We start from the raw sequence: 26,684 nt of genomic DNA, 5'->3' as shown, positions 1-26,684 counted from the left end.
GAATTTTGATCTATTGGATTTGTAGTTTAATCCCTGCTTGTAAGATTTGTTTTACCTGCTGCTCATTGGCTCAGTGGGGTAGGATCACGACCCCTAGTCATAAGATTGAGAAATGTTTCCCTGAATCATGTGCCAAACTCCTTCCCCTGTGCCCTAGTGTTGTTCACAGTTACAGTGATAAATATAGAAGCAGCACTGATTAATGAAGTGAATCTTAAAAGGTGCATCCTAGTTGGCATGGAAATGTGTTATCTGCAGTTACCCTCTGTCACACCATATATTCCCACCGAGATTCATTTTCCACACCGTATACTCATTTTCCTGTGGGCATTCACAGTGGATAACAGGAATGCAATGGAATCAAGGACAGACAACTAATGCAAATACAAATAATACCTAATTTTTTTTTGCTTGTTGTAGTAGATATTGACTCCATGAGAGAGACATCCATCTAGTACCACTTGCCCATTCTCTCCTCATATCTCTGCAAATATTTTATTTAGCTTCCTTTGAGCACACAATTTAATCTCCCTCTATTTAGAGTATATTCGAGATAACTTGGTTCATTAAAATAACCTCATGTTTCTCTTACTTTTTTTTGCCAACCACCTTTATTCTGTGTTTCCTGGGCCTTGATCTCTCTGTCCAGGGGGACAGTTTCCTGCTCTCTGTCTACTCTGTCTATATCCTTCATTATTTTAAATATCTCTGTCATGTCCTCTCACAGCTTATCCATTTCCAATGGCAAACAACCCAGCTTTCATATAACTAAACTCCCTCATCCTTAAGTCACTTTGAGAAAGCTTTTCAGCACTCTATCCAGACCTTTCAAATCTTCCCTAGGTGGCATCCAGGATCAGACATTGCTAGAGTTGTTGCTTAAAATATTTTAAGGTTCTTCTTGACTTGCTTACTGTTGTAGCCATTTGTAAAGGTAAAAATACTTCCATTTTCAACAACCTATGCATATTTTCTTGTATTCCTTTTTAAAATGTTGTCCTCAACTTTGTATTGGCTGCTAGTCTTCCTACTGATCTGGAATGCTTCACAATTCTGAACATTGAGATTAATTTTCCACCTTTCTGCTCATTCCACCAGCCCTGTCTGGATCTTCTGGAAGTCTGTTACTACCCTCCTTAGTTTACTACACCACTCAGTTCTGTCAAATACAAGTGTAATCATTATTCTGCAAGTTTATTAAGCAGCAGTGGTTCTATTACAGATTCCTGGTTCTTCAGTCTTATTAACAGCCTCTCACAGTGTTTCTTGAAGCTTAGCTAATTTTCTCTCCATCTTGCCAAATGTTCTTCTATACCATGGCTTTCAATCTTAATGTGGCACCTCATCAAATATTTTTGGGAGTTAATGAGAGAAAAGCCATCCTCATGTCAATTATTTTTCTCTCATTACCTCTCAGATACCTTATCAAACAGTTTGTCAATCTAGTTAGCCACAATTTGCCTTTTGAGAAATTGAGCATAGATTTGTTACTCAATCCACACTTGAAAGCTGCTCATCCTGCCCTTGATAATTTTTCCTGTTTTTCCCACTACACAAGTTAAATTATCTGTTTTATAGTTACAGATTGCCAATTTCTACCATCAGTTTTTTCCGATTTTAATCTCAGAGCACCCTACTCTTGTGTGTCTTCAGTGTTATCCTCCTTGGTAAAGAGTGATGTCAAGTATTCACCTTGTACTTTAGTCACATCTTCTTCCCCATCAGTAGATTCCCTCTTTGGTTCTTACTCAGCCTCACCTCGCTTACAGAGCTTTCCTTTTTTGTGTTTCTACAGAATATTTTTGGATTCTTATTTTGTTTGTTGCATTCTTTTCCCTCAGTTTTTCTTCTGCTCTGAACTATGATCAGTCTGCTCGTGTGTTAAAACCCTGCCTTCCTTTATATGAAACTAATTGATAGAAAGAGTCAGCATTTATAGAAAGAGAAACAGCAGTTCTGGTCAGTGACCTTTCATCGGAAAGAAGAACAGCCTGTTGTCATTTTTTGTTTGCCCTGCTCTGTTTTACTCCGCTTAGTTTTTGTTTCACCCAAAAATTGAAAATATTTTTAGCGTAGAGACGCTGAAGTTCAAAAAGGCAGCTCACCAGTCACCACTATGTCAGAGTTGAAATAGAACTATTAGATTCTAACCTCCGCACAGCATGGGAACAGACTCTTCAACCCAGCTCGAAAGCATAGAGTCATTAAAATGATTAATTATCACTGAAGATTCGAATTGTATTTAAAGTATAACCTCCTCTAACACTGTGTGCACTGTGGAACGTTTGAATATGCATGTTGAAGCAATATCAGATCAAAGAAATAATGAGCTAATTATGAAACATTATAAAAACATGAAAAGGGCTGGTTCCCGATTATGAACTGTGTAACGATTAATAGCAACATTTTATCAACTTAAGACAAACTTTTATTGTGATTTATTTACATGTTGAGATACAGTGTATAATAGGCCCTTCCAGCTGCACCACCCAGTAACCCCTGATTTTACCACAGGACAATTTACAATGACCAATTAATCTACCAACTTGTCTTTGGACGTGTGGAAGGAAACTGGAGCACCCGGAGGAACCCCACGTGGTTATGGGGAGAATATACAAACTCTTTACAGAGAGCAGCGGGAATTGAACCGAGGTCACTGGTACTGTAAAGCATCGTGTTGACCACTCTGTTACCTTGCTGTCCTTATGTCCATACTACAATGCAGCAGAGCCTGGTAAATGTTCAAGGTCAGAGCTATTTATGTTTGGACAGCATTTTTAGTCTCTGCAGCTGTTCCATGATGCTGACACACGTGTTGGCTTGCTGCCTGTGCAAGGAGATTGGACAGCTTGGTGGGATCTCTCCCAACACAAGTGAACATGACACCACGTCCCTATCTGTGTCATCTGGGTAAAGAAATTTTATTTGTCTTTTGTCAGCTCAACATTAGACACTGATAACCTGTGGTTTTCTGTTCGATTGGAGGGCTTAGTTATCAAGCGGCTAACTCAGCATGTTGGGTAATATTTTTTGCTCACTTTGGAAAACTCGGATTCAATTATTGTGAGAAATAGAAGTAAAGGGGTTTAATTTCAGTATCTATCCCCGTGTCCTATCCTGAATTCCTGTTGTATTTAACATCCTACGTACTTGAAATGCTTCCTTACTGACTGATGAATTCAGTGAAGACCCACGGCTTTTGTCCAGGAATGTTGCCGCCGCCTTAGATGGTTTAGGATAGCAAAGTGGGAATATATCCCCAGGAGAAATTATAATGTAACATAGTATGGCTAGAAATTAAAACCATTGCTCTGGTTTGCTGTATCCTACTTGATTATAGACTACAGTTAGTAATGATTCTCTATTCATTTAAAAAATGTAACAAGGCTACTGTTGTGGTCTGGATTGAAATATATTCAATCATAGAATTGTGGAGAGAATGGAATGCACACTTATTTTGAAAGGAAACATTTGGAGAGAGTTGGGGAATTCTCCACTGAACCGAGGTTAATACTGTGGCCTGTTCCAGGTTTCGTATCTGTGGGCTTCGCAGCATTTGCTCGTCTGTAGATCTGAGGATGTGACTGCTCTGGGCTTTGTGTCTGAGGACTCACTTTTGTTCTCAATGCCATTTTTATTGTTGGTGCCATTTTGTTTCCTCTCTGCTCATTGGGTGATTGACAGTTTTTCAATGGGGTCTTTTAGTTTTCTTTGTAAGGAGACAAATCTCAAGTTTGTATAATATATACATACTTTGATAATACATGTACTTTGAACTTTGAATTGCAAGCAAGTGAATCCAATTGGAGAGCTCTTTCAAATAATCACACTGTTCATGGATTCATGGACCATTCAGAAATAGTCATAGTCATACTTTATTGATCCCGGGGGAAATTGGTTTTCGTTACAGTTGCGCCATAAATAATAAATAGTAATAGAACCATAAATAGTTAAATAGTAATGTGTAAATTATGCCAGTAAATTATGAAATAAGTCCAGGACCAGCCTATCGGCTCAGGGTGTCTGACCCTCTAAGGGAGGAGTTGTAAAGTTTGATGGCCACAGGCAGGAATGACTTCCTATGACGCTCAGTGCTGCATCTCGGTGGGATGAGTCTCTGGCTGAATGTACTCCTGTGCCCACCCAGTACATTATGTAGTGGATGGGAGACATTGTCCAAGATAACATGTAACTTAGACAGCATCCTCTTTTCAGACACCACCGTGAGAGAGTCCAGTTCCATCCCCACAACATCACTGGCCTTACGAATGAGTTTGTTGATTCTGTTGGTGTCTGCTACCCTCAGCCTGCTGCCCCAGCACACAACAGCAAACATGATAGCACTGGCCACCACAGACTCGTAGAACATCCTCAGCATCGTCCGGCAGATGTTAAAGGACCTCAGTCTCCTCAGGAAATAAAGATGGCTCCGTCCCTTCTTGTAGTCGGCCTCAGTGTTCTTTGACCAGTCCAGTTTATTGTCAATTCATATCCCCAGGTGTTTGTAATCCTCTACCATGTCCACACTGACAGGAGTCACCGGTACCTTAGCCCTCCTCAGGTCTACCACCAGCTCCTTAGTCTTTTTCACATTAAGCTGCAAATAATTCTGTTCACACCTTGTGATAAAGTTTCCTACCGTAGCCCTGTACTCAGCCTCATCTCCCTTGCTGATGCATCCAACTATGGCAGAGTCATCAGAAAACTTATGAAGATGACAAGACTCTGTGCAGTAGTTGAAGTCCGAGGTGTAAATGGTGAAGAGAAAGGGAGACAAGACAGTCCCCTGTGGAGCCCCAGTGCTGCTGATCACTCTGTCAGACACACAGTGTTGCAAGCACACGTACTGTGGTCTGCCAGTCAGGTAATCAAGAATCCATGATACCAGGGAAGCATCCACCTGCATCGCTGTCAGCTTCTCCCCCAGCAGAGCAGGGCGGATGGTGTTGAACGCACTGGAGAAGTCAAAGAACATGCCCCTCACGGTGCTCGCTGGCTTGTCCAGGTGGGCATAGACACAGTTCAGCAGGTAGACGATGGCATCCTCAACTCCTAGTCGGGGCTGGTAGGCGAACTGGAGGGGATCTAAGTGTGGCCTAACCATAGGCTGGAGCAGCTCCAGAACAAGTCTCTCCAGGGTCTTCATGATGTGGGAGGTCAATGCCACTGGTCTGTACTCATTGAGGCCTCTGGGGTGTGGCATCTTCGGCACAGGGACGAGGCAGGACGTCTTCCACAGTACAGGAACCCTCCGGAGCCTCAGGCTCAGGTTGAATACATGGCGAAGTACTCCACATAGCTGAGGGGCACAGGCTTTGAGCACCCTGGTACTGACACCATCCGGTCCTGCAGCCTTGCTCGGTTTGAGACGTTTCAGCTGTCTTCTCACCTGTTCAGCCATGAAGCCCACCGTGGTGGTTTTGTGGGGGAGGGGTATAGTCATGAGAGCGGGGTGGGGGACTGTGAGGAGGGGAGAGTGGAATATGTGTTGGTTGGGAGCCGACAACAGATGGCTCGTGTGGGATGGGCAGGCGACACAATGTCAAATGTGATCAAACTGTTTCTGAATCACTTAGTGTGGGTTTTCGGGCTCTGGTCCCACCTCCCTGCCAATAGTAGTGAGAAAAGGACATCCCTTAGGTGATGACGCTCCTCAATGATGATTGCTGCCTTCTTCAGGCATCGCTTCTTGATAACGTCCTTCATGGTGGGATCTAGGAAATGTCTTTTATTATGTGAAGGGGGATGATTAATGTGTTTATTAATTAGAGTATTTATTCTTCATTCATAATTGCCTCTAGAGATGAATCAAAATAGTAGCAATCATTCCACCTAGAGTGATTTCCCAAAGGTCTACTTACAGTGCACAAAGAAGCCATTTCTCTGACATAGAGATGTATGGTGACATAATCCTCAATTGGAGATGGATTTAAAACTGTAATCAGGGAGAACTTTTGACACAATTTGCAGTGGTCCATTTTCCTGAGAAGATGGCTGATTTGAAATAATCAGGACTGAGAACTCCAAATTCTTAATAGATAAAAAGTATCAAGCTACATTGCACAAAATAGTTAAGTAAGTAGAATCAAGCTAACGAACAGCCATAATTGGACTGAGTGATGGAGCAGGCTTAAAGGACTCTATTTTGTCATGTTCCTCTCATTCCATGGTAATAGAAGCAGAATAATATGAGATGCCTGGAGCCCAGCTTTATCAGTTCCCAAACAGTGAGGTTATGATTTTCAGTTCAGAAGCAGGAGACTGAAGTTGGAAAAGCATTAAAGAAATGAGTAAGCAGCAGAAATAAAAAGAAGCTGCAAATGGGATTGAAAAATGTTCATATCTAATCGAGTCAGGTCGAACTTATTATCACGTGCACAGTGTATGTGAGAATATACAGCCGCATCATGGCGCATGGCATCCTCAAAGCACTATCACAAGAAAAAAATATGAATTAACCGTAAGTTATACATGATTTTTACAAAAAAGGTCAAAATTAGATTTTTTAAAAGTAAGTTGTAGTGCGAAGTGGTATTAGTATTGCTGTACTGAGGTAGCGATTAGAGTCATGCTGGTTAATTCAAGAACCGACTGGCTGAAGGAAAGTGCTGTAGCTCTTCGTGAAGCTGGTGGTGTGGGACTTCAGGCTTCTGTACCTCCTGTAGCTACAAGGAAGAGGCATGTTGCAGATGGAAGGGATCTTTGATGATGAGTGTTGCCTTCAGGTGCTATATCTGAATGCTTGCACAATTTATAACAAAGTGCAGTAGAATTCCATTAATCCATAATCTGACTGGCTCACTCAATAAGACATTCATTAGATTGGTCAGGCATTACCTGCCATTCATTATATCAGTTATGTGACTAGCTTCAGGATCACACACATCATCGGTCAGAAGAGTGGGTAGGTTTATCGTCAGAGACAGGATCCAGAATGTTTGACAGCTCAAACTGTCAAGTTCCGTTCCCTCTCCTCCTTTGAAACTCGAGGGGTTCGCTGGAAATTTTAAACTCACCAGGGCTCATTTTTCTGCACCCTTTAGACCAGGGGTTCCCTCAGTTAATGGTGGGGGTCCATGGCATAATAAGGGTTGTGGACCTCTGCTTTAAACTCACCAGATTTACTATTAATTTTTTATGCCACTGTGTAACAAGAACTGGAATCTAGTGGTATGGGCAGCAAACATTGGTTCAGAAAATCTGGTAGTTCAACACTATCAACTTCCTGAAGTACTGTAAATAAATTAGTGGCATAAATAGAAATGGGTATGATTTATAGTTACTTAAGTATGTTTCCAGGGTGACCAAATCTGGGAGCTTAATGTTCAAGGGTGTTTAAAAAGGACAGGCAAAATGGAAAAGGAGGTGGGGTATCGCTATTAATAAGGGATGAGGTCAGTGATCTGATAATAAACAGACCATGTTATACAATTAGAATCTCAAAAATGCAAAATGCGAAGGGTTGCAAGTGTCGGTCGGAGTTATTTATTGGCCACCAAGTAGTTATAGTACTGAATGAAGTATAAGTTGTGAAGTTGGGAACATGTAATAGTTAGTCCTGTAGCTGCGGGGGACTTCAATCTGCCTGTACAGCAGGCAAGTTAAATCAGAGCTGTACAAGGCAGTTTTCTGGATCAAAATGCTGAGGACCCAACTAGGGAAAAGAAAATTTTTGATATTGTTGCTAAAGGGTTAATTGATAATCTTGTATAAAAAGGACACTGGTAATCTTCTGCAGATGTACCATGGAGAGCATTGTAACTGGCTGCATCACCGTCTGGTGTGGGGTGGGAGGCACTGCAGAGGGTTGAAGTAAGTTGTGAAGTCCCCTGCATCCTGGACATCTTCAAGGAGCTGTGCCTCAAAAAGGCAGCATCCATCATTACGGACCCCCATCACCCAGGACATGCCCTCTTCTCATTGCCACCATCAGGAAGGAGATACACACTCGGTGATTCAGGAACAGCCTCTTCTCTGCCGTTCGATTTCTGAATGGGCATTGAACCTCTGAACACTACCTCACTATTTTTTTTTCTCTTTTTGCACTTATTTAACTTAACATAATTGATAGTTTTATTACTATGTACTGCTGCTGTATAACAACAAATTTCATGATTTCACGACGTATACCGGTGATATTAAATCTGATTCTGATTCCCTTTGGAAAGAGCGATTGTAACATAATAGAATTGTACATTGGGTTTGAAAGTCATGGAGAAACTAATTTCTTGAATCTAAACCAAGTAAGATATGAGTACAAAGGAGAACTAGCTACAGTCATTTTGGGGAGCACATTGAAAGCTATGAAGATGAACAATGTAACTGCTAGCATTTAAAGCAGTAAATTGTCATTTCCAGAGAACTATATTCCATAAAGGAAGGACTTTATAAAGTTCCCAGAAAGGGCACAGATCAAGGACAGGAGGCTCAAACTAACTGTTCACATTACAAGCACTTTTATTTTTACATTTCTCAATGATAATAAACATGTTTTGGCCAATTGTATTTAACTGTTTAAAATTATTTGAGCGCACGAAAGACTGCAGATAGTAGAATCTGAAGCAGAAGAAGAGTTTCTGTGGACTCTGAAGTCTTCCGACTGGTTAGTGATGTGCTTACCGAGGCCCAGCAGCTCAGGCACTGAGTTAGAGGTTACTAGCATGTTAACCACAGTGCTTGTTGTCCTAGTCAGGTACCACTTTAGTTCACTTGCAGTGACTGACCTGTGTCTACTTACCTTCTACCTTTACTGCTAAGTTAGTAATTAACAGTGCTTGATAAGGACCTTCCCATTGAGCTCCCAGTGGCTCCTCATGGGGTTTTAATCAGGACCCTCTCACCAGTAATCAGGGTGTGTTCTCCAGTTGGATCACTCCAAGCGGCAGAAACTTGTTGAGAAGCAGTTTGGGTTAATTTCACACAATAGTTAGCTCAACTGCCTGCCATAATGTGTACATCAGCCTCTCTGAGCTTGAAGGCTCCCGCCAGTGACATAGATGTCCTGATAGTACCTAGAGTTGAATTTTGCTGGGGTTGCTCTGGTGCTACGTAAGACCATTGGAAGAGCTGCAAGTCATGGCACATCTTCTCCATGATACTTAGTCTATGTCTGATAATTCCATTCATTTGTCCACTTGTCCTGATGACTTGGGGTGACGTGGGCAATGAACAGACCGCTCAGTGTTCATCAGTCAACATAATTCCTGACAAACGCTCCCAGTGAAATGTGTTCCTTGGTCAGAGTTGATGTGACATGGCAATCCCAATCTTGGAATTCATGGTCAGAGTTTTTGTTGTGTGGCAGTGGCTTTCCTTGCTGGAATAACTTCTACCCATTTTGAAAATTTGTCCAGTATGCCTGAGTATCCTTGACACTTTGGTAAAGTAATGCAGTTCACTCGTAGATGCAATAAAATGGACCAGATGAATCATCCCTGAAAAAGATAGCAGAGTTTGTCATCGAAACGTTGGTTGTAATTGATACCTGTACCCGGAAGGAAGCCTAGGAAGAGTTTATTCATTATATACACCGGGGAAGCACTAGATGCTTTTTTAAGTTTATTGTCTTTCAACCGAATACATGTATATAGTCAAACAAAACAACATTCCTCCAGACAAAGGTGCACAATGCAGAACATATAACTCACGCAACACAAATTACCACAAATAAATCAACAAATAAAAAAATTTATTCCCAAAGATTGATATTTAACATACAGTACATTTATGACAGGTTAAAAGGTAAACAATATCTATGCTATTGGTGCTCCATAAGTGATGAGACCTGGGTGGTGGCAGGGAGTTCAGCAGGTTCACAGCCCAGGGGAAAACTCCTAACAGTGTTGTCTCAATACTGCTGTACCTCCTGCCCAATGGTAGGGAGTCAAAGAAATTCTGGGACAGGTAGGAGGGATTCTTGACAATCCTAAAGGCCCTGCGTGTGCAGTGTTCCTTTCTTTCTTTTTAAATCTTTTTATTGAGTAAGTATACAAAAAAGGTAAGCCATATAAACATTAATACAATGTTAAAGTATAATAAAATTCCAAAAGATATCAATACCAAAAAGAAAATACTACAAACAATGTAATTTAAACATAAGAAACCAAGATAACATAATAGTATACTAAATTTTATATATATCAATGGAAAAAAAAGAAAAAAAAACCCCAAAAGAAAAAAAAACCCCAACAGTGTTCCTGATAAATATCTCAGATGGGTGGAAGAGAGACCCCAACGATCGTCTCAATCCTTTGTAGGGTCCTGCGGTCAGATGCCATGCAATTCCTGTACCAGAAGGTGATGCAGCTGGTCGGGTGCTCCTGTAAAGATTGCTTAAGGTCGGGGGGGGGGTCTTGCTCCCCTCAGTCTCCTCAGGAAGTGGAGATGCTGCTGTGCTGAAGTGCAGGCAACCAGTTCGAATTCAGCTTCAGAACTAACTATGACTGAAGTCAGTGTTAATAGTCTGTGCAGTTTTCAAAATATCTGAATATTGCAGGCCACCTTTGTACTTGTGATGTGGTAGATATTTGTCACGGTTAGTTACCTGGGACACTAATAATCAACCATGCAGTATGGAGCTATATCTTAATCACCATTTTCCCCCGTTACTTCACAAATTCCTGTTGAATAACTGATCATAATGGGCTGTGGTCTGGGAAAAGCTCCATTAAGCTGATACACTCATAATTACTATGGATAAAACCAAACCAACAGTAACGTTTCTGCTTCTTTATCTTTTAGTTGCCAATTGAGGATCTTTGCAGCCTGACATCCCGATCCATCACTGTCCCTCTTACTGCTGCAGTTCCTGAATCCACTGAGGATGTTCTTCTCAAAGGTTTTACTGCCTTGAACATGGAAAATGAGAAAATTGAAACTGCCCAACAGGTAACAACAAAATTGGTTCTTTGAACTTTAGGAAATGAATTTGAACAATCAGTTTTAGTTTTAATTCCAACATAATATGAGGGGGAAAAATCTAAAATATGTTCACTACATGTAATGCATAATTCTATGATAAATTCTATTATACCAATGTCCCATACTGTTAAGTAGAAATGAATTTCTGAGAGAACTTCATTCTTTCTCTTTTATATGAGCTCCTGAAGTTCTCACTTTCTGTCCTCAGGTAAAAGATATTCGGAAATGAGAATTTCATTTCTCTTTTTAAATTACAACAGCTGAGGTTTTCTGTTTAAGACTAATGAGTCATTATAGTTGTTTAAATAATTATAATCTGAGAATTTGGGTTTATCAATCCCAATTTATTTAAACCAACAAGTTGTTTTCATGAAGATTGTGTAGCGGTGTGCTACACACAGTGCTAGAATAACCACACGGAGTCGGTGAGTTAGAGTTGCGATGAAAGAGATTTATTCAAACTTCGCGGCCTGCTTTAAAGCCTTCCCGTTCCCACCCTCCCTGGGGCGGGACTGCTGTGGGGAATGCATATTCCCAGACCCTTTCCATGCGCGGGATTTTCCCCCTGCTGGTGAAGATGGCCTGGTGCCCTTTTTGGGGCCGGCCCTCTGTCTGCACGTGCTGTTGTGAGCCGGTTCGTGGGTGCCAGAAAGTGGGTCACCACATAACCCCCCCCAGAACCGGTGATACCTCCCCCAATATCCACAGTCTAGATCGGCCTCTGTTTGGGATGTCTGCCCCTGCACCGCGGTGCCTGAGCCTGGACCGGTCCACATGGGCTGGTTTGAGTCGGTCCACCGTGAAAACCTCCTCTCTCCCCCCAATGTCCAGCACGAACGTGGACCCGTTGTTCCTGATCACCTTAAACGGCCCCTCGTAGGGCCGCTGTAGCAGTGCCCGGTGTCTGCCCTGTCGTACAAAAAGAAACTTACAGTTCTACAGGTCTTTGGGTACGCAGGTCGGGCGTTGTCCGTGCTGTGAAGTGGGGATGGGGGCCAGGTTACCGAGCCTCTCACGTAGTCTGTCCAGGATTGCTGTGGGTTCTTCCTCTTGCCCCCTTGGGGCTGGTATGAACTCTCCTGGGACTACCAGGGGTGTGCCGTACACCAACTCGGCCGACGAGGTGTGTAGCTCCTCCTTGGGCACCGTGCGGATTCCGAGCAGGACCCAGGGAAGTTCGTCCACCCAGTTAGGCCCCTCCAGGCGGGCCATGAGAGCTGATTTCAGGTGACGGTGGAAGCGCTCCACTAGTCCGTTCGACTGTGGGTGGTGGGCAGTTGTGTGGTGTAGCTGTGTTCCTAAAAGGCTGGCCATAGCCGATCACAGGCTGGAGGTGAACTGGGCGCCCCTGTCGGAGGTAATGTGGGCCGGTACCCCAAAGCGTGCTACCCAGGTTGCGATCAGTGCTCGGGCGCAGGATTCGGAGGTGGTGTCGCTGAGCGGGACCGCCTCTGGCCATCTGGTGAACCGGTCTATCATAGTTAGGAGGTACCGCGCTCCTCGCGACACTGGCAGGGACCCCACGATATCCACTTGAATGTGGTCGAACCTCCGGCGGGTGGGTTCGAACCGCTGCAGTGGAGCCTTGGTGTGCCGCTGCACCTTGGCCGTTTGGCACTGCATACACATTTTGGCCCATTCACTGACCTGCTTACGAAGTCCATACCACACGAACCTGTTGGCGACCAGCCGGACGGTTGTCCTGATGGAGGGGTGCGCTAAGTTGTGAATGGACTCGAAATCCGCCGGCGCCAGGCTGCTGGGAGGACGGGGTGGGGTTGGCCGGTAGCTACGTCACATAGTAGGGTCCTCTCACCTGGACCTACGGGGAGGTCTTGGAGCTGCAAACTGGAGACTGCAGTCCTGTAACTGGGGATCTCAGCGTCTGCCTGCTGTGCCTCTGCCAGCGCTGCATAGTCCACCCCCTGGGACAGGGCCTGTATGGTAGGTCTGAAAAGTGCGTCCGCCACAACATTGTTCTTTCCAGAGACATGCCGGATGTCCGTCGTGTACTCGGAGATGTAGGACAGATGTCGCTGCTGGCGGGACGACCAGGGGTCGGACACCTTAGTGAACGCAAAGGTAAGCGATTTGTGGTCTGTGAACGCGGTGAAGGACCTACCTTCTAAGAAGTACCTGAAATGCCGGATTGCCAGGTATAGTGCCAATAGCTCCCGGTCGAAAGCACTGTATTTGAGTTCGGGTGGTTGTAAGTGTTTGCTGAAGAACGCCAGGGGTTGCCAGCGACCCTCAATGAGTTGTTCCAGCACTCCACCGACTGCTGTGTTGGATGCGTCCACCGTGAGGGCAGTAGGAACGTCCGTTCTGGGGTGCACTAGCATCGCGGCGTTTGCTAAGGCTTCTTTGGTTTTAACGAAAGCGGTTGTGGCCTCGTCGTTCCAGGTAATGTCCTTGCCCTTACCCGACATTAGAGTGAACAGGGGTCGCATGGTTCGGGCTGCTGAGGGGAGGAAACGGTGGTAGAAATTCACTATACCTACGAATTCCTGCGGGCCTTTGATTGTGTTGGGTCGAGGGAAGTTGCGGACCGTGTCTACCTTGGCGGGCAGCAGGGTTGCCCCGTTTTTAGTAATCCTGTGGCCCAGAAAGTTGATGGTGTCGAGTCCGAACTGGCATTTGGCCGGGTTGATTGTAAGGCCGAATTCGCTCAGGCGGGAGTAGAGCTGGCGGAGGTGGGACATATGCTCCTGATGACTACTGCTGGCTATGAGGATGTCGTCCAAATAGATGAATGCAAAGTCCAGGTTGCTTCCCACCGTGTCCATTAGCCGCTGGAAAGTCTGTGTGGCATTCTTTGGACCAAACGGCATTCGGAGGAATTCAAAAAGTCCGAACGGGGTGATAAGTGCTGTTTTGGGGATGTCGTCGGGGTGTACAGGGATTTGATGGTATCCCCGGACGAGGTCTACCTTGGAAAAGGTCCTTGCGCCGTGTAGGTTTGCTGCGAAGTCTTGAATGTGCAGCACAGGGTAGCGGTCTGGCGTTGTAGCCTCGTTCAGTCTGCGGTAGTCACCGCATGGTCTCCAACCCCCCGTTGCCTTGGGCACCATGTGAAGGGGGGAGGCCCATGGGCTGTCGGACCGTCGTATGATCCCCAATTCCTCCATCTTCTTGAATTCCTCCTTCGCCAGTCGGAGCTTGTCCGGGGGAAGCCTTCGAGCACGGGCGTGGAGGGGTGGTCCCTGGGTCGGGATGTGGTGCTGTACTCCGTGTCTGGGCATGGCTGCCATGAACTGCGGTGTCAGTACTGATGGGAAATCCGCCAGGACCCTGGTGAATTCGTCGTCAGACAGCGTGATGGAGTCCAGGTGTGGGGCTGGCAACTGTGCTTCACCCAGGGAGAACGTTTGAAAAGTCTTGGCGTGGACTAATCGCTTCCCTTGCAGGTCGACCAGCAGGCTGTGGGCTCTTAGAAAATCTGCCCCCAGGAGTGGTTGGGCCACGGCAGCCAGTGTGAAGTCCCACGTGAACCGGCTGGAGCTGAACTGTAGCCACACCGTGCGGGTGCCGTAGGTTCGTATTGTGCTGCCATTAGCGGCCCTCAGGGTGGGTCCCGGTTCTCTGTTGCGGGTGTCGTAACTCGTTGGAGGTAAGACGCTGATCTCCGCTCCAGTGTCGACCAAAAAGCGACGTCCTGACTGCTTGTCCCAGACGTACAGGAGGCTGGCCCTGGCGTTTCCCGGGAATTTGCAAGGTGGTCTGCAGCGGCGGGCCTCTGTGCCCCACCGCTGGTGGTAGAAACACCATTGTTCGTTGGGCTCCTCACTCCCGTCGCCGGGTTTTGTAGGCTCTGCTGCCGGGCCTGGTCTGGTCTGTCGTTGGGCACGCGGCTTGGTGATCTGTGCGACGGATGCCCCTCTCTCTTTCCTGGCATTCCACAGCACATCTGCTCGGGCCGCCACCTCCTGGGGGTTGCTGAAATCTATGTCGGACAGCAGCAGGCATATGTCCTCGGGCAGTTGCTCTAGGAACGCCTGCTCAAACATGAGGCAGGGTTTGTGTCCTTCAGCCAGGGCCAGCATCTCGTTCATTAATGCTGACGGCGGCCTGTCTCCCAAACCATCCAGGTGCATTAAGCGGCGTGCTCGTTCGTGCCGTGAGAGTCCGAAAGTCCTTCTAAGCAGGGCTTTGAATGCTGTGTATTTGCCATCCTCCGGGGGCGACTGTATAAACTCCTCAACTTGTGCAGCAGTCTCCTGGTCGAGTGAGCTCAGCACGTAGTAGTAGCGAGTGGACTCCGAGGTTATCCGCCGAATGTGGAATTGTACTTCTGCTTGTTCGAACCATAATTGGGGTGGCAGCGTCCAGAAGCTTGGCAGTTTTAACGAAACTGCATGAACAGATGCAGCGTTGGTCATCTCTGGTCCAAATATTGTTTGGGCCGTTGGGGTCACCAATTGTAGCGGTGTGCTACACACAGTGCTAGAATAACCACATGGAGTCGGTGAGTTAGAGTTGCGATGAAAGAGATTTATTCAAACTTCGCGGCCTGCTTTAAAGCCTTCCCGTTCCCGCCCTCCCTGGGGCGGGATTGCTGTGGGGAATGCATATTCCCAGACCCTTTCCGCGCACGGGTTTTTTCCCCTGCTGGTGAAGATGGCCTGGCACCCTTTTTGGGGCTGGCCCTCTGCCTGCGCGTGCTGTTGTGAACCGGTTCGTGTGTGACAGAAAGTGGGTCACCACAGTTGTTCCTTTTGTGTCTAGCCCTTAACATTCGTAGTTTTGCAAAACTTTTAACGAAAACATTTCACAAAGCCATGTTGGCTTTGCTAAATTACTTGAATTTTCTGCGTATTAATAATGATTTGTGATATATGGTAGGTGTTAAGCCAAGTTGTCTGTAGTTTCCTGCTTTGTATTCTACCTCATTCCTCTTTCAAATAAAGAAACTGATGGCTATAAATTAGAACCATTGTAATTGGTTTGGTTCAACCATGTCCTGCTCATTGCAGGACAAGGAATCTGTTGCTTAAGAATGAGGTTTTGCCTGCCACCAAAGTTCATCAGAGGAAATTTCTCCTTCCACTAACCACTGGAGGAGAAAGGATGTGGGAGAGGTAAGCAGTGTGCTGAACTGGAAGCAGTGGAAGGATTGCGAGAGATGACTGTAAGGCTTCTGCACTGCACTGCTGTGCTGCTTGACATAATGTTGACTGAAAATGTTTCAACATTTTGTTTTGAGTCGTATACAGAAGAAAAAACCAGGATGTTTCTCCAAGGACAAGAACATTGTGGGTGTTTGCAGTGAAACCATTGTAGATGATTCTCTTTCCATGTCTGGATGCATCAAGATGCAGACAGAAAAAAAGATCAGCCCAAGTCGTACATTCCTCCTTTATATCACAAAAAGAAATTATGGGAGCCATGACATAGCACCAGCTCTGTGAAAGAGTTTGGTGACTCAAGACTACCGTTGCTGAGCCTAGAGCAGCAAATCAGCAGGTCAAGCAACAACTGTGAAGTGAAAGATTTGTCAACAATTTGGGTCAAAACCCTGCATTGGAACTGATTTTTTTCCCCCAGCAGACTTGAGACACAATAGACTGCACCAAATGAAGAGTTGACCTAAAACATTGACTGTCCATTTTTCTTCATAGTTGCTGCCTGGCCTGCTGAGTTCCTGCAGCATTTGTGTGTTCCTCCAGCAGATTGTTTATTGCTCTTGGTTCCTTCTTGCACACACTTTTGTGCATAATTTCTCAGCAGAGTATTTGTGAAAGGCATCACAAATCGCCCTGTTAGCTCATTAATTACTTCTCTCTCTCTTTGTTCCTGCAGTTCTTTTCCTGTTTCTCCAAAATTCAGACGCAAATGGATCAAGATGAGGAATTAAAATACAGGTAGTTATTCAATTTGGAAAATATCACATAACAGCAGTGGGATTTGGAGATTTGGAAGCGTTAAGCTAATTTCTTTTTCCTGGAAATTAAATTCTCTTCACGATTTACTCCTCAAGGGGCATTTAACAAGTGATTGAGAAGCCTGCTGGGCGGCAGCAGTTAGCTTTCTGAAACCAGTACTTGTATAGTGTCTTACACCAGACGCTTGAGGGAAACAATTGGCCTCACTTCTGTCAGTCTCAGTTTAAGATCAGACCATCCCAATGTACTTGGTCTCTACACTTTGTCCTAATGTATGTTGAATGCATAATCCGTAATGCATTTTACTTAGTATTTCAAGTGGGATTTATTGGATAAAACAGGTTTTTGAATATTTTGAATAAAGAACATGAATACCAGGCATTTTCTGAGAAACAACGTTGGTGGCTGACAATGCATGCGTGAACATTATCTATACAGTAGAAATCAGAGCAGAAAGCTCATTTGGCTGCAGTACAGGCTGAGAATCCTTATTATCTCTTCCCTGATTTGGGTTCTTGTTATCTCTAATTACTGATCTCACTAATTGTAAGTTCACAGCTGTTCATTGCTCATTACAGCATTGTTAAGCAATTAGTCTTCGACATTAGGACGTCCATTATATATTTGTTTGTGTGTTTCATTTAGTAGATAGTAACATCTGCTGGAAGTCGAGGGAGTTTTGATCAGTGTTTGAATCTGCCTTTCATTAGAAGGCCGAGAAGTACTGTCTTTACACTGGCTTCTTGCGTACTGTAACACGTTGGTGAATAATAAAACTGCCTTCAACTACAGCTAAGCCAGGATTGGAGTTATCTATTTGTCTAGTTTATGTAGCCCCCTCACTGGGCTCGTTAGCAAATTGACTCATTAGCCGGCTCCGCTAACAGCCATGTGACTCAGCGGTGTTACACCTTTCACAAACAATATACATTCATGGTCGGTATGATTTGGGGTTGAACCAAACAGGAATGTCATGATGTTCCGATTAAAGAAACCTTGACTGGAGCAAATGCTCTGTAAATACTGTCCCTACACATTTGTCAGCAAGAAATAACAGACCTTACGCCTCATAAAATTATAAAGAAAATATATTTACAAATTTCAGCTTTATCGAACAGTTAGTAGGAAAGAGAAAAGAAAAAATAAATAAAAAGGCCCATTACAGTTAAATCAGTCCAATGTGCACATAAAGTTAGAGCTCATCCTGGAGTTAACTCACACGCTGGACCCACGGTCTGCTTGGAAGCACACACCACATTCTGAACCGCTTGAAATCCATCTCCAACAATTGGGTTCTCTCTCGGGAGTATTGGCCCTTTCTCCTGGGACCATCCATCTGGACAAAGCGCTTCATGCAACAGGGACGCTCCTTCCCACAGCATTCTCAGGCATCTTCCCTCCTGTCCTCTCCGCAGCTCCCGCCAAAAAGACCCCTTACCAGACTACTGTCCGTCACAAATCTCTCTCCGCCCTGCTCTCTCTAGAACTTTCTCCTGGTTCTGCCATCCTGATTGGCTGACACAACATTCCTAAGTTGGACAATGTGGCTTTTTACCCAAAACATTCTACCAGCAGGACACTGCTTTTGCAGAAACTGCTGAAGTGAAATACCCACAGCATAGCAACTACCTTCAGTTTTCAGTTTGTCTTGATAGGTCTCTGCTTGTTTCGTGGTCAGCACACTGTTCACTCTGACACTGACAAAACCACCCTTTCAAAATGCGTGGAGATCTTCATTTTTCACTTTATCCATTTTTCATCAACTTTTCATTACACATGTGAGGTTGCTTCTCAGAACTGTGCATCACTTCCCAGCACCTTGTGTAATTTTCCATGTGATGTCATGTCAGCACTCAAAACAAAAAAAATTGGATTTCAAAGGTTTCAAATTTTGGAATTTTGGATATGGGATGCTCAACCCGTACTAAATTAAAACCGATCCTTTTTGTTTTATCTGCAAATGGTATGAAGGATGTAGAAGTGAGCAGCCCTGTGAAAGAGTATCAGTTTTAAATAACTTATCATTTTGTCATGGAAGAGTACAGCACAGAACAGGCCATTCGGCCCACAGTGTTGTGCCAAACCAGTTAAAAAGTGAAAAAAAAACAAAGTTATCCTTTCTACCTACACAATGCCCATATGTCTCCATCTTCCTCACATCCATATGTCTATATAAACGTCTCTTAAAAGCCTCTAATGTATTTCCCTCTACCACCATACCAGGCAGTACCTTCCAGGCATCCACTGCACTCTGAATAGAAACTTACTCCTCACGTCTTCCTTCAACCTAACCCCTCTCACCTGCAATGCATACCCTCTGGTATTAGACATTTCAACCCTGGGACAAAGATACTCTCTGTCCACTCTACCTATGGCTCTCATAATCCTGTAAGCCTCTATCTGATCTCCCCTCAGCCTCCGACACTCCAGAGAAAACAACCCAAGTTTATCCAGCCTCTCATGGTAGTACAGGCCCTCTAAACCAGGCAGCATCCTGGTAAACCTCTATTGCACCCTCTCCAAAGCCCCAACATCCTTCCTGTAGTAGGGTGATCAGAACTATGTCTATTGATTTTTATGTTTACTCCATATTGTTGTCTCCTAATCTCAAGTGTGTTAAACTCATTTTAGTGTATAACATGCTTTTGTTCTTTGTCTTAGAGAATTGAAGGATTATCTCTATGGCTTTCAGGAGCACTGTGATGCAATACTGAATGATGTAAACACTGCCTTGCTGCACTTGGAGTCTTTGCAGAGACAGTATCTATTTGTATCAACTAAAACAGGCACGCTTCATGAAGCATGTGAGCAGCTCCTGAGAGAACAGGTAGGAAAGTTGTGTTGCGAAACAGTAATGTGTGTTTGTGGTGTGTGTAATTCTCACACGTTGGTAGATAAATTAGTATGATACTCTGGCTCTAAAGAGGCTGAGAGTCTCAAGGGAATTGATATGAAGTAATTTACGGAAATGGTCTGATGTAGTAGACATTAAGGCATTTCATGGTAAAGGTATTATCAAAGAGTGAAGATTGGAGGTCTGTGTGAGTCCTTATATTTTCAGAAAGATGTGCAGTATTTTAACTCTAAGTATAAGTACAATAACGTAAACATGAGGAAATCTGCAGATGCTGGAAATTCAAGCAATACACACAAAATGCTGGTGGAATACAGCAGGCCCACCAGCCTCAGTGTCCAACATATAATTCTCCGTAACTTCCGCCATCTTCAACGGGATCCCACCACCAAGCACATCATTCCCTCCCCTCCCCCCTCTGCTTTCCGCAGGGATCGCTCCCTACACGACTCCCTTGTCCATTTGTGTCCCCCCCGCAACCCTTCCACCGATCTCCCTCCCGGCACTTATCTTGGTAAACGGAGCAAGTGCAACACCTGCCCTTACACTTCCTCCCTCACCACCATTCAGGGCCCCAGACAGTCCTTCCAGGTGAGGTGACACTTCACCTGTGAGTCGGCTGGGGTGATATACTATGTCTGGTGCTCCCGGTGTGGCCTTCTATATGTTGGCGAGACCTGACGTAGGCTAGGAGACCATTTCGCTGAACATCTACACTCTGTCCGCCAGCGAAAGCAGGATCTCCCAGTGGGCACACATTTTAATTCCATGTCCCATTCCCATTCTGATGTCTATCTACGGCCTCCTCTACTGTTGAGATGAAGCCACACTCAGGTTGGAGGAACAATACCTTACATTCCGTCTGGGTAGCCTCCAACCTGATGGCATGAACATTGATTTCTCTAACTTCTGTTAGCGCCTCTCCTCCCCTTCTTACCCCATCCCTAATTTATTATTTATTTATTTTAATTTTTCTCTCTCTCTCTCTCTCTCTCTCTCTCTCTTTCCCTCTCACAATAACCCCTTGCCTGTTCTCTATCTTCCTCTGGTGCTCCTCTCCCCCTTTCTTTCTTCCAAGGCCTTCTGTCCTATGATACTCTCCCTTCTCCAGCCTCGTATCCCTTTTGCCAATCCACTTTCCAGCTCTTAGCTCCATCCCTCCCCCTCCTGTCTTCTCCTATCATTTCGGATCTCCCCCTCCCCCTCCCACATTCAAATCTCTTATTATCTCTTCTTTCAGTTAGTCCTGACAAAGGGTCTCGACCCGAAACGTCGACTGTACCTCTTCCTAGAGATGCTGCCTGGCCTGCTGCATTCACCAGCATTTTGTGTGTGTTGCATAAGTATAATAAGGAGCTTTGAGCAGTTGCATTGGATCCTTTCCAGTTTGCCTATTGCTCAAATCAATCCACTGACGATGCCATGGCCTCTGTACTCCATTCCATCCTGTCTGATCTGGAAAATGGTGCCTCATACACCAAGATGCTGTTATCGACTTCAGCTTGGCACTTAATACGATCACCCCTCAGAAGCTGGTCGGTGAACTGTCCTCGTTGGGTCTCAACCCTGCATCCTGGACAACTTGACAAGAAGGCCACAGTCTGCCTGAGTTGGCAGAAACATCTCAAGCTCCATCACTGAGCACTGGTGTTCCTCGGCTGCATGTTCAACCTTATCAACACGACGACAAGACGGTGTCCAGAGAAGATGTAGAGTGGCTGTTAGAATGGTGCGAGCACAAAGACATGAGTCTCAACTTGGACAAGATCAAAGAGATGATTGTGGACTTTAGGAAGTGCAAGCTGACCACTCCTCACTGCACATACATGGCTCCTGTGTGGAGGGACTAAGTTTCTGGGAGGAATGCACGAACAGACCATCTCACCTGGCCCTCTATACCAACTGTGTCCAGAAAGCACAGCAGCAAGGAGGTTGGGGCAATTGAGGCTCTCCTCCCCACGTTCTAACCCATTTTGATAGGAGCACCATCGAGAGTGTCCTCACCAGCACTGGTCGTGAAATTTGTACACTTAATAGCAGCAGTACAATACAATACATGATAATATAGAAAAAAAATAAGTAAATCAATTACAGTAAATATACATGTATGTGTGTGTGTATATATATATATATATATATATATATATAATAGTTAAATTAAAAATTGTGCAAAATCAATTTTTTTTTTAAATGAGGTAAAATAGGTTCAATGTCCATTTAGGAATCAGATGGCAAAGAGGAAGAAGGTTAAAGTCTGCCATGAGCCTTCTGGCCCATCAGGCCGGTGCTTATGCTGGTTTCTGTGGTGTGAAGCAGCAGAGTATGAGACTCCCCCCTGTATAGGACGCCAGTCTATCATGAGGTTAACCCCCAGCATTTTTGCCGGTACCATTTTCAGCTGGGTAGACTGGAGCATTGTGTGGTCAAGTGCCTTGCTCAAGGACATACATGCTGCCCTGGCCGAGGCTCGAACACACGACCTTCAGATCGCTGGTCCAACGCCCTAACCACTTGGCCACATGCCACACAAAGGGGAAGAAGCTGTTCCTGAATCACTGAGTGTGTGCCTTCAGGCTTCGGTACTCCTTCCTAACGGTAACAATGAGAAGAGGGCATGTCCTGGGTGATGGGGGTCCTGAATGATAGATACCGCCCTTCTGAGGCACTGCTCCTTGGATATTACAGAGGCTACTACTCAAGATGGAGCTGACTAATTTTACAACTTTCTGTAACTTCTTTTAGTCCTGTGCAGTAGACCCCCCCCACCCACCCGTCCCCATATGACAGTGATGCAGCCTGTCAGAATGCTCTCCATGATACATATGTAGAAGTTTTCAAGTGTTTTGGGTGACAAACCAAATCTCCTCAAACTGCACAGATTGTGATCTTCTGGCTAGGAAGTCGAGGATCCAATTGCAGAGGAAGGTACAGAGGCCCAGGTTCGGTAACCTACTGACCAGGGCTGTGGGAATGATGGTGTTAGATGCAGAGTAAGGAACAGCATCCTGACATAGATGTTTGTAATGTCCAGGTGATCTAAGGCCGTGTGAAGAAGCATTAAGATTGCATCTGCCATAGACCTATTGGGTGATAAGGCTGATTTATACTTGTGCGACAAATGTACGCTGTAGGTACCACGTACCGTACACCGTAGGGTGACGTGCACCTCCCCAAAAATGTAACTCGTGCGTCGTGGCGACGCAGACCGTAACAACTGTGATTGGTCCGCTTGGTAGCATCGCATTTCTTCCTATGCATTTCTGGTTGCTTTTCTCCGCCATTTCTGCACACTGACGCGAAGTAAATGGTTGGAGACGATGAACCAAATTGTCAAATCTACCTGCTGACATCCGAAAATATTTGAAATGCATTTCCTCGTCCATGTCTCATGAAGAAACTCAACACAGTGGCATAGAAACCCCACTGCCAAGTAGCATTTTGGGGGTGAATTGCAGAGCGACATAGACACAACTACGCATGCTCGCTACGGCGTAGGGGTACGCAAAAGTATAACTCAGGCCTACAGCGTAGCCCATACGCACAAGCGTAAATCGGCCTATAGGCAAGCTGCAGTGGGTCCAGGTCCTTGCGAGACCAGAGTTCATTCTAGTCATGATCAACCTCTCAAGGCCTTCCCTCACCATAGATATGAGTGCTTCTGGGCGATAATCATTAAGGCATCTCACTCTTCTTGGATGCTGGTGTAATTGTTGCCTTTATGAAGCAGGTGGGAACTTCCAACCGTAGCAGTGAGAGGTTGAAAGTGTCCTCGAATGCACCTGACTGTTGGTTGACACAAGTTTTCAGAGCCTTACCACGTATTTCATCAGGGCCTGCTGCCTTGCGAGGGTTTACCCTCCTGAAAGACTACCCTGACATCGGCTTCTGAGATGGAGATCAAGGGGTCATCGGGTGCGCCAGGGAATTGCAAGGCATCTGACCGCAAGTCTACAAAGAATTGCAAGGACTGCTGAGGGGATCATCGGTTTTCTCTTCCACCTATCAGAGATATTTAACAGGAGTGCTGCGTACTTGGTGCCCTTTGCATTTTCGGTGATCCTTCCCGTCTACCCAACAATCCCTTTCACCCCCGACCATTAGCAGGAGGTGCCACAGCATCAGGACAGAAACTGTTAGGAAGGGAAGCAGTTTTTCCCCAGACTGCAAGATTACCGAACTTCCTGCCACTACCCAGTTCTCATCACGTATGAAGTGCCAGTAGTGCTTTACTGTTTACTTTTTAACTTGTGTCGTAAATGCACCTTATTATTAATTTACTAGTGGTACTATTTTTGTTATGTGTATGAGTCATAAGTAGTGTGTTGTGTGCCTTGGTTCGAAGGAACATTGTTTTGTTTGGCGGTCTAAATGTGTATGGTTGAATGACAATAAACTGAACTTGAACTTGAAGTATGCACATTGACTGTTTGCCTTTGCCCATGGTCGTAGTCCCTGTTGGAAATGTTTACTTCCTCTTTCCTGACCCCCTATCTGAATGCAACCACTAAAAAAACACTCTGAGCAGTTACATGTACATAGGTAATTATGTAAAAATTACAAGTAAACATAAAAAAGAAAAGCTACACAGAACGTAACAATTATACAGTCCAATCCAACAATATCATGCTTGCTCTTCAGTGTATTCCATTGAGGCTCTTGTACTCTGTAAATTGGACTAATACAGGTGTGTGGAGTTTTCTCTCATGCTGACACCTAATGGTAAATGTGGCTCATCACCAAGAAAGAATCAACATTAACCATTTGATATGAATGCATATTTACAGAAATGTGAATTTAAGTTTTGAAGTTTTAGGGTCACTCATCTCGTTTCCTGCTAACGTGACCCATTAGTTTTGGGGTTCACCACATGCTTTGAGGGTGGTATCTTGTGGAAATTCCATCTTTTAAATGTGAAAGCATCAACATTATTGGAAATATTAAGATATCTTGGTATCATTAATTTGATTTCTGCAACATGTTTCATGTTTTTCTTCCTTTAACAGTCTGAGCTAGTTGACCTCGCTGAGAGTATCCAGCAGAAGCTTTCATATTTCAACCAGTTGGAAAACATAAATGCAGTATGTATCACTGATGCATTACTTTAAATGTCATCAAATATAAAAAATATATATTCATATCACTGTTGAAATTAAATGTGAATGTGCTACTTGATGTAGAAGATCTGTTGTCTCCACTGGGAAAATTGATTGGTTAAATCGTAGAGATACTGCTTTCACACTGTCGCATAAGAGAATGCTATTTTGACCCAATGTTGCAGGGCAGTCTCATTTCCCACTAACGTTTTCCTCTAACCTGTTCTTCCACGTTGCATCACCTTCCCGCAACTCAGCGCCCAGAATCTGTCCCTCACTACATAGTAGGAACAATTTACAGTCGCCAATTTGAGGGTGGGTATTAGGGAAAGAAAGAATCTATGGAAGCATTTGCACCATTATGAAAGTCTCATTAATTTACACACTGATTAATCACTGAACAACTGCTTCCCCACTGTTTTGTAACTCCAGGAATTAATCGAAAGTAAAACACGGGAGCTGAGAAAATGGGTTTACTTCAGTGAGGCGCACAAATATGACGCATGCCATTCATGTACGTCTTACATATAACCCATAATGAATTATCTAAACAACAGAGTGCTTAATTAAATAGTGTGTTTACAATATTACTGAAATATTAAGTACATTACATCCACTCATTCCTCACACCGCAACTCAGGTGATGTCATGAATATTTTACCCTTTGTTATCTATTTCTCAAAAACAAATTTTAAAAAATTATCCCTGATATCTGGTATCAATGTAATTTGAGTGTTAGGTTTTATAGTGCAAGTTTATTTCCCTTTTTGATCTCGGACACTTTGCACTTTGAAAATACGGGTACCTATTGTAGTGTTTGAGGAGAGTACAGTATTTGAAAAGAGCTGGGCTGAGTTATGAGGACCTACAAGGAATATTAGTGTTCTGCAGGTATGCTATTCAGACTTTTGACCCTTTTGCATTATCCCAAAGAAACATAGAAACAGAAGTAAGCCATTCAGCTCTTCTGACCTGTCCTGGCATTCTGTATGTTGTTCCTACTTGCTCCCTGTTGTCCCTTGAGCCCTGAAAATGACATCTACTTCCTGAGTGTATTTAATGTCTGGAATTCAACTTTCTTCTGTTGTAGAGAATTCTTAAAAACTTGCCACCTTATGAGTGAAGAAATGTCTCCTCAACTCAGTCCTGGTTTATCCCACATTTTTAGTCCCAACACTCCTGGCCTTTGGTTACATTTACTCCTGTAATAAATATTTAATTTTCTTTGCTACTCCCAAACACTATTCAATATAAGCTTAATCAACCCATTTTCTCTATATGCTCTTCCAAGGAATCAGTGTAATGACACTACATAACAAGCACGTCCTTCCTCAGATCAGGAAATCAGAACTTCACACAGTACTCATCGTGAGGTGTCCCCAAGGCCTTTACGATTTCAGCTTCTCACTTCTCCAGCAATGAAGCCAACACATCGTCTGCTTTACCTGCATGCCACTTTTTGCAGCACACAGACACACATCTTTGTTCCTCTCATTTCCCTGTCACTCATCATTCAGATAATTTTCCAATCTGATTGTCACAAAATGGATACTGTACTTTACGTGATATATATTTCTTCATTCCTGCAACTTGTCCAAATCTTACTGAGCCTCTCTGCATCCTCCTCTCAGTTCACAGTTCTACCTAGCTGTGTATCATCTGCAAACCTGGATAAATTATATTTGATTTCCTCGTCTAAATCATAGAAATATTGTGTCTAGTTGTGCTCCCAGACTAATCCTTGCAGTGCTCACTAGTCACTGTAAACCACTCAGCAAAACACCCTTTTATTGCTACATTTTTTCTTGCCAGCCAGTCGTATCTGTAGAAGCTTTTACATCAGTTTTTACGTTGTCTGCAAACTTCCACCCTATTTTTCCCTTTAAGTTCAATCCCTTTGTCCTCTACTGAATTCTGATTTGCTCCCATTTCTCA

The 26,684-nt window shown here is 44.3% G+C and overlaps 1 protein-coding gene across 1 annotated transcript in view; it reads left to right on the top strand.

Moving 5' to 3' along the window:
• cog3 (component of oligomeric golgi complex 3) overlaps window positions 1-26,684 on the top strand; it is an 84,078-nt gene that overhangs the window by 7,277 nt on the left and 50,117 nt on the right. The window contains exons 2-5 of the mRNA XM_063051156.1: window positions 10,741-10,887; window positions 16,720-16,781; window positions 19,464-19,629; window positions 24,660-24,734. Coding sequence (XP_062907226.1) covers window positions 10,741-10,887; window positions 16,720-16,781; window positions 19,464-19,629; window positions 24,660-24,734 — 450 coding nt within the window. The remainder of the gene's footprint in view (window positions 1-10,740; window positions 10,888-16,719; window positions 16,782-19,463; window positions 19,630-24,659; window positions 24,735-26,684) is intronic.

This window comes from Mobula hypostoma, chromosome 6 (genome assembly GCF_963921235.1).
Source record: "Mobula hypostoma chromosome 6, sMobHyp1.1, whole genome shotgun sequence".
Taxonomy (NCBI): Eukaryota; Metazoa; Chordata; class Chondrichthyes; order Myliobatiformes; family Myliobatidae; genus Mobula; species Mobula hypostoma.
The sequence above is the reverse complement of the archived record's forward strand: the minus strand, read 5'-3'. Positions and strand labels throughout refer to the sequence as shown.